This window comes from Salvia hispanica, chromosome 6 (genome assembly GCF_023119035.1).
Source record: "Salvia hispanica cultivar TCC Black 2014 chromosome 6, UniMelb_Shisp_WGS_1.0, whole genome shotgun sequence".
NCBI lineage: Eukaryota > Viridiplantae > Streptophyta > Magnoliopsida > Lamiales > Lamiaceae > Salvia > Salvia hispanica.
Window position 1 is genome coordinate 48,177,832 of NC_062970.1, and position 9,123 is coordinate 48,186,954.

General features: G+C 35.2%; 1 protein-coding gene across 1 annotated transcript; it reads right to left on the reverse strand.

Annotated features, from left to right (window-relative positions):
• Window positions 1-6,391: 6,391 nt before the first annotated feature.
• LOC125191889 lies at window positions 6,392-8,046 on the reverse strand. Its single transcript, XM_048089316.1, has 3 exons — window positions 7,411-8,046; window positions 6,673-7,338; window positions 6,392-6,590 (listed from the first exon to the last, which is right to left on the reverse strand). Exons 1-3 carry the CDS (start codon window positions 8,044-8,046, stop codon window positions 6,492-6,494), a joined length of 1,401 nt encoding a protein of 466 aa, XP_047945273.1. The 3' UTR covers window positions 6,392-6,491.
• Window positions 8,047-9,123: the final 1,077 nt, after the last annotated feature.

Genomic DNA, 9,123 nt, shown 5'->3' on the forward strand with positions numbered 1-9,123 from the left:
GGAGGGAGTATGAGAAAGGATGATATAGAAGAGAGTCATATATACATTATTCTCTTACTTAATTTACTTTCTTTTTACTTTAACTATTATACTTAATTTCCCCAGACACGTGCCGAAAGACAATCACTTGAGATGGGACAAGGAAGTAACTGTTAAAGTAATTTTGTGGATAGTATGACCCATATTATTATTATTAGTGATGAGTTGTAATGGTGGATCATAATGGTATAAGTTATAAACAAATTGATATACATTGTAATGAGTTGGTTAATGAAATTGAATCTCACTACTTAAATATAATTGTATGATAATGAGTCATATTCATTTCTCTAATTAAAATAATTTCATAATTTTAATTCTAAATAAATGATTATATAATAATAAATCATGGTAACTTAACGATACCTTTACTGAAGAATTCATTTTTGCGTTGTGATCCAGAAAGCATGAGACTAGTTAAGTACAGTACAATTAAAGTAATTAGAATTTAGAAAACTATGTAGATTTGAATGATTTTGTTAAATATTTACCCCATCCCATATAAATAAATTGAATTATTTTTTCCATCTAATCTCATAGAAATAGTCTATATATATTTAAGAAATATTTGTTCATGTTCTTTAATTTACTCCCTCCGTTCCATTTAAGATGACACGTTTTCCTTTTTAGTTTGTCCCAACTAAGATGACACATTTCCTTTTTTGGTAACTTTCTTTCTCCAATTAATATACTCAAACACTTTTTCTCACTCTTATTAAAATATCCATCTTTCTTTATCTCTCTACTTTAATACTTACACCCACCTTATCTCTCCAATTAAACACTTTAACCAATAACTCCTCAAATCCCGTGCCGGCTAAGCAATGTGTCATCTTAGCCGGGACGAAGGCAGTATCATTTATGAATCTCGTTATCTATTACTCCCTCTGTTCCGCGGTAGTTGAGTCATTTCATTTTCTGCACTCGTTTTGTAAAAATGATACTCCCTCCGTTCTGCGGTAGTTGAGTTATTTTGCCATTTTGATACATTCCATAGTAGTTGAGTCATTTTCTTTTATAGCAAAAGTCAACACATTTCTTATCTCTTACTTTACTCCCTCTTAATTTATTCTTTCTTCATCTATCTACCTTTTTCACTTTTTACTTTATTCTTCCTTTATTTAACCCACTTAACACAATTTATCTTAAATTTCGTGCCGAAAAGAAACGCCTCTACTACCGCAGAACGGAGAGAGTAATAAATAGTTAAAGTAGAGAGATAGTAAAATAAGTTACATCATAAAGTGGAGTATATATTTTAACTGTCGTTATTTTTTAATACTATTTTAACTATTTTTTTTAAAACTTTTTTCTTGTTTTACCAATCACACGTTAAATAAACGCGTGTTATCCTCAATTTGTCTTATTCTATGCAACAAAGCATTTATTTAATTTAATAAAGAAATATATTTATGCATGCATGTATAGCGCCTTTTCGACTTCACTTTGAAATTCCAATCCCACCGCTTCCCGCCGTCCCACAGCCTAGCCCTACAGCCCCGCCACCCAAACTCCGCCGCACTCAGCCATCGTCTGCTGCATTGTGCTTGTGTAACTCATTATTCTACATGATCGCAACCTAATTGAAGCAAAATTACCATTAAATACAAGTACTAATAATATCTGCACCTAATTGTTCTTGTTTACGTAATTTTGATTATGACATAAGTACTAGATAATTTGCCTAAATTCATTTTAACTCTCGCCCAGATATGTTTTAATTTTGCAACCAAATTATTAATTTATTTTAATTTTGCGAATCAAAATTTCAGTGCAAATATAGTTTAATTACTTATTTACATGATATTATAGAACATCAATAAAAACAATGTCACATTTTAGGTTCATTTGTTGAATTATGTGTTACATTAATCAAGCTATATTGGAGTTAATAGTATAATAATTTATAGGTGGATTTTAAAGCTAACATGCAAAATCAGAATTTAGCGAATGTTTATGACCATTTTTTTTTGTAAAATATATGTGCTTCACTTGTTCACTTGTATGCTTGGGTAAATTTCACTTGGCCTGATGATAAAGTGATTAATTTCGAAACATAAGTCAAATATTGACATGTTGACTTTGACGACTAGGTCGAGTACCCGATCGACGTCTCCCCGACGCCCGACGATCATTAATTTCAAGCATTGGAAGTACGTGAGCTACAACTTTACAATGTCTTATTTCTGGTCGCTGTTCCTCGTCCGGTCCGGCGTGAGAGACGATGTCGGGCCTACCAACATAGGCCTCTTCAACCTCTACCTCTGACGAGTTCAACGAGTCATGGACCAATCAAATCCACGGCTTCGACTACCTCATCATCAACGCCGGCCACTGGTTCAACCGCAACACTGTCTACTACGAAAATCGCTATTGTACAATGACTGTGTGCATTGGTGCTTGCCCGGCCCGATTGATTCATGGGCCGATATTTTGCTTCATATGTTGAAGATGGAGGCCCGCAGATAGTATGAAGAGAATGAGAAAATGCGGCAATTATCACATTTTTTTCCCGACATTTTGTGCATCGATGAGTAAAGCCTTTTCAGATGGATATTTTGAGGTTCACTGATGAAAAAATATATCAGTAAAGCCTATTTTTTTTTATCATGATCGACCTTTTCTTAGATAAATAATCGAATTTACCCTCAGTTAAATAAAATGCACAACGGAAATAGATCAAAGGGAGTAACATTTAAAAATTATCTATGCGTATTCGATCTTATCTAAATGCAACAAGACATACAACACATCTGTTAGTAGTTTAGTACCGTGACATGCTTGAATTTGGTTACACAATGGAATTTCTTATAGCAATAATTCGGTGAGGGCTCCTCTCAAAAGTTTGAGCACAAAAAAGATTACAAAACAAAAAAACAATAATAAAAATAAAAACAAAAACAAAAACAACTAAACAAACAAACTCTTAAAAGATAGAGAGGTGTTGCTACCAAATCATTTTCAAGGTTGACCCCTCGAATAGCTCTTGCGCAAAATTTACGTGTGTTGAACTAATCTTGAAATTGAAATTACATGTTTCACGTCCACGAATTTTACAATTTAAATTTTCTCTTTTCCAAAAAAAAACAACATTCTATCCCAATTCATTAAACTCCAAAATGTGCAATTTGCTTTCCAATTTAATTAGTTGGAATTGTTCCATCACATGCCCTACTAATTATATCACATACTACAAAACTAAGCGCTAATAAATTATTAGCCGAAATAATAGAAAATATGATGCTAATTAATTAATTATGAAAACGCACACTCATCTACAATGACCTCGATATTATTCTATTTCCAAAAACACAACCAAACAATTACTCCCCATATTGCCCTCTCTCTCTCACACACACAACATATAAACAAGGCCATCTATCTATCTATTCTTGCCAAAGACATTTCTCAACCAACTCCAAATGGATCTTCTCCCCATTCGAAAAGCCCAAAATTTGGATAGCAACAGCAGCAGCCATAATAATAATACTAGTGGCCGCAATCAGTCAACACTCCTCTCCCTCTATGCCCATCAACGAACAATATTAATCCTCCGGCGCAAGATATCAAGATAGTCGACAGCCACGAAGAATGCGATATCTTCAGCGGGGAGTGGATCCCGAATCCGGAGGCTCCGTACTACACCAACAAGACGTGCTGAGTGTTAAATTCCCTAAATTCTGTCCCACATCGACTTGGTGATGATCCAATCTAATCTATATAAGTGTGGATAACCGCATTGCCTATCCACGTGATGGAAGACCGATGTCCTTTCCGGCCCACACGTGAGGGGGCGTGTTAAATTCCCTAAATTCTGTCCCACATCGACTTGGTGATGATCCAATCTAATCTATACAAGTGTGGATAACCCTCCCCTTATGAGGCTTTTTAAGGGGTGAGTGTCCCATTTCTAATACTGAGCACCAAAACTGCATGCAATACGGACGCCCCGATTCCGACTTCATCAAGTGGCGCTGGAAGCCCGACGCCTGCGATTTGCCCTTGTTCAACCCCTACCAGTTCCTCGATATCGTCCGGGGCAAGTCCTTGGCCTTCGTTGGAGATTCCGTTGGGAGGAATCAGATGCAGTCCATAATCTGCCTCTTGTCCCAGGTATGACACTCATCTCCTTTATTTTTTGCTTCAAATATTAATCAATCTTAACATACCAAAATTATTTCTATCATCAAAGGTCACAGGTGATTTGTTAATGAAAAAAAAATGAATATAGATCTAAACACTAGACCATTTGACCCCATAATGGTCTAGTATTTTCCTATGGATTATTTCTATCAACAAAGGTTAGAGGACAGAGAGGTATTTTCCTATGGATTATTTTGTTTATAAATTTTGTGCATTTTAAATGTCAGATAGTAGGGGCGCTTTTATTTTTTATTCTTTTATTCTTAACAAAGTTTTCGGGATTTGAGTAGGGCTATTTTATTTTTTCTTCACAATATATTCTATATTTACACTTCTTTAATTATTACTCTCTTCGTCCACGAAAAATAGATCGTATTAAGAATGACACGAGTTTTAATATGGAATTGGTAAAGTAAGAGAGAAGAAAAAATAAGTGGAATGTGAAGTCCATATTATTAGTAGTGTTTTAATTGTGTTAGATAGCAAATATGGGGTCCTTTTTAAAACTTGGTCTATTTTTTGTGGAGAACCAAAAATTGCAAATATAGTCTATTTTTCGTAAACAGAGGGAGTATTTGATACTAATGTGCCATTTTATATAACGCTGTAATACGCTATTAATTTATTGAATCTATAGATTCTATACAATGTTTATACACGAATTACTTAGCATTCAGTTTATCACTTTGTAATACTCATACAATATCACAATCTCTAAGTATCTACGTTAACATAAAAAGATATTACTTTCTCTACATTTCTTAAAAATATGAACTATTGAAATAACAAATTTTTTATTCAAAATTGGTAAAGTAATAAAATTAATAGAAAGAAAAAGTGTGTTAATAAAAATGGGTCCACATCATTAGAGAAACAGAAGTTTCCTAATATGGAAGCGTTGTCGGCACTACACTGTCTTATTCAATTTCAGCACCGGCTCCTTTAGGGGCGTAACCAAAATTTTATTGGAGGAGGGGCAAAAATATAACACTCCATCCATCCACGAAAAATAGTTCAATTTTGCCATTTTAAAATGTCCACAAAGTCTCATTTCTAATAATGGAGAGTTTTCTCTTCTATTGTACCTACTTTTTCTTCTCTTTCTCATACTCTATCCACTTTTTATCCCACATCTCTCTTACTTACCTATTTTTTCTCCTTCTCTATTCCTTTACCAATTTTTTTCATTAAAGTTCGTGCCGTCCACAAATATGACTATTTTTGGTGGACGGAGGGAGTACATAGGAAAAATTTATGTAATTGAATGGATGAGAAGGGGCATTTGTCCCATGTTCCCATAAGCTAGATCCGCCCTTGTCTCCGTTAAGTACTTAAGTTTCTAGTTCCATCAGTGGTGCAAACAGTCATCATTCTCAACATCACAGAAAGTTCAGAGCAACTAAATGTAGCTCTCGGGCTCGATGAGGCGAGTCTTGATCTTGCATTTGAGTTTGACAACTTGGTTCAATTTTGTGTTCACTTGTTGATATATATTTCTTGTTAGATTATGGATTTGCTTAGGATATTGATGATTTCCCACACATTGCGACATTAGAATCTGAATTTGAATTTAGGACTTCACTAACTAAGATTAAAAAGGAAGACACTCCCAACTCCGAGAAGATGATAGTATTGTGGAATGATAGGTGTATGAATAACATATTTCCTAAGTTGAAAGGTATCATCGATCATGATAGGGACTCGAACCCAACCGGGAACCAGGCGACGATGAGCAGCCCATTCACGCCCGAAGAAGTGAAGATCCTTGAATATCTTTAGTTTATTATATTTCCAGAGCTAGACTTATTTCTTGTTATTTAATTATGTTATATTTTGTATTCTTTTGATATCTTGCCTTGCAAGATATCGTTTGGGTCTAGTTTACAATATCCTCGGATTTTCTTTGTCGGTTCTTTCCCGAGATGAACTAGGAAGGTTGAACCGTCTAGGGTTGTGGATTCTATAAATACTAGAATCCCATAGATAATTAAATCAATGAGAAATATGAATTAACTTCTATTCTCATTCTTGGTTCCAAAACCTAGCACTCCAACTAGGTTTATCTCCCTTTTGTTCTTGTTACAAACGGTGTGCTCAGTCCCGATAGAACGAGGTTCTATCAGATCAATTAATGATGTTGAATAACGACATACCTAATCACAATGAAATTTATTGAATCATCATTAAATGTTTAAATACCATATAAAAAAATTGCACACCAAAAGAGTAGAGAATGCAAGGGTCAAAGCAAGTACAACCGCTTAAAACAAAGACACAAGCAAAGAGGGATGGAAAACCAGGGATTGGAGTCATGTTTCTTTCTTTGGTTGTTTTCTCCAGGTGTGATTCAGTAGACCGTTGGTCAAAGCAGAATTCATTGTTAGAGAAGCTTTCAATATGCTTAAAGCCTGCATCAAGAATTTTGTCTCAACTTGTGATCATAAATATCATAAGGAAGACTAAAACAAGAATTCAAGTAAAGTTAGTCACCTCTTCCAAGCCAACTTCTATCTCCAGTTCCTCCACATCAGATATTGAAATCATCTGCTGACCGAGACTGCAAAGGATCGAGGAAATATAGAAAGGTACCACAGTTAAATCATCCATCACCTGATATGTTCTTGGTCCCTTGATATAAATTCCCTTTCCTTGAGGAAAGTTGACCGAAGAAAACATTGAGATACTTCGATTATACCAATCGGGTAAGTTTTCCTCAGCGAGAGGTAAAATGTGGTTTTTGGATAAATAACCATGAGGCAGCTTGGGTTTGGTTAGCCTGCTTTTAATATCTGAAGACATGAAATACTCATCATCTATAAGATCGGAAACACTCTTGTACAAGTTGTCGATACCTTTGATAGAAGACTTGCTTTCGAGCAGACACTCAACTCCTCCAAGTGGGATGGTGAGCAAACTAAATAGGAACTCTATAAAATCTTGCTTTACTTGAGCAAACAACAACTTTTCTGTCCATTTGTGAACTATAACCTTCAATATCATTTTCTTGGAGTTGAGATTTTCTTCCTTTTCAATATGAGTTAGTGAAGTCCCAAATGCAGATTCTATCTCTACAGAGTTCATCTGTCTAGTTTTGTTGAGTATGAGGTCTGACAACGGAGTATGAGAAACCATTGATGCCCTGAACAAATTCATAATCTAACAAGTGGAATATATCAATAAGTGCTCACAAAAATGGAAAATGTTGTCAAATGCAAGATCAAAACTCACCTCACTAAGGCCAAATGTCACATTTAGTGTCTCAGCCCCTTCTGTTCCTGTGATATTGAGAATGTTGGCCATTTGCACGATCCCGATTGCATTAGGCACTATCTGCAGATCATCAGTGATGGCGAAAGTTGTCGTGTCTGAGGCAAATACTCCCCCTTCTAGATCAGCTTGATTTACTTTACTAGAACCTTTTCCCATTGTACCATATCGACAACCAACGCAACCGGTAATTTGATCATAGTAGATGCTTACGCTCGGGAATCGAATACCACAACTGCACAACGAACTACAGAAGTATTCAGGCTGAGAATCACTAATATCAAGTCTTAGTCTTGAACAATCGGAGTCGAATGAAGAAGTTGGATTAGACAGAATCTTCTGAGCACCAATGGTCCAAAAATGGGAACTATCGAGATTGGCAACACTATTGTAGAAAGTGTTTAAGCATCCTATGTTAGGTGTCTTTGTTCCATAATGTTTCTCCAAAACCTTCACGATTCTTCCTAAGGGCATTGTCAAGAAGCTTAACAAAACATCTACGAAATTGCTGTCGGATTCTGCAAATAACACCTTAGTTTTGTCTTTGTTTACCAACACTTTCAGTGAGAACGTCACTTCTCCTTCTTCAGCAGACATTTTGGTGATTCTATAAATGCAATAAATCGATCTAGTTTAAATTAACCACAAGTGTGTTTGATAATTCTGGCCAAAAAATTCATAAATACAACAATTTGAAAAAGGTTTTGTTGATTGATAACTTACCTTAATCACGAAGAGATGGGGGTTTTCGGCTATTGAAGAACTTGTAATGTAAAGAGACGCTGCAAAACAAAATTAATGGAAATTAAAAGTGAAGTGGAAAATGAAAAGTGGTCAACAAAGTGAAGTGGAAAATGAAAAGTGAGAATAAAGAATGAATTTAGATAATAATGTGATTTGAATTACTAAGATAGGTATATTTATATATACTCAACTTTGACAGCGAAGGCATCTTATTTCGACAATTTTATATTATTAGAATGAGTATAGTACTATTTCAGTCCTTTAACATATTTCGACAATTTTATATTATTAGAATGAGTATAGTACTATTTCAGTCCTTTAACATATGACCGATATATAACTTTGGTTCAGAATATTCAGTTTTCAAAAAGTAAGTCCAAAACAAATGAAAATAGTATCGTTTGCATCCATTTTTTACGGAACCGTTAATTCTTGACGGTCAACAGTCATTATGCGAAAATTTGACCAGCTTAGACTTAATCTGAGATTATTAGTTGGTTAATATTATGTTAATTATATTGCTAAATAATTGAATATTAGAATTTGAAATAAAGAAACAAATCTCCTCTTTCTTCCAAAATTAAAACCCTCCATTCCTTCAAAATTTTCTAAGTCCGAAAAACACGAAAAGTCACTTTCCTTTCTATCTTCTATCACGCCCCTCTCCTAAGTACCCTAGCTCCGATTCCGATCAAGAAGCCCAATTCCGACCGATTATTGTTAGTTGTCATGGGTTGGATTACGCCCAACTCGCTGTTCCGTCACGCCAACGGTCTCGGTGAAGTGAAACACGCATACTCGAGAAAGAGGAAGACGACAGAAGGACGTCTGCCTGACAAACAAGGAGCATCGGCTTCGTCGGACGTTGTGGGTTCAAACCCTAGTTCTTCTCCTCCGGTTCTAGAAGTCCGTTTTCTCCGATTCCAGAAG

Bases quoted from the DNA above. Each gene is read 5' to 3' on its own strand.
- LOC125191889 (XM_048089316.1), bottom strand. From the start codon at position 8,046: ATGTCTGCTGAAGAAGGAGAAGTGACGTTCTCACTGAAAGTGTTGGTA. The intron at 7,339-7,410 runs GTGAGTTTTGAT...TCCACTTGTTAG, and splicing joins TGACATTTGGCCTTAGTGAG to ATTATGAATTTGTTCAGGGC. The intron at 6,591-6,672 runs GTGACTAACTTT...TTCTTGATGCAG, and splicing joins TAGAAGTTGGCTTGGAAGAG to GCTTTAAGCATATTGAAAGC.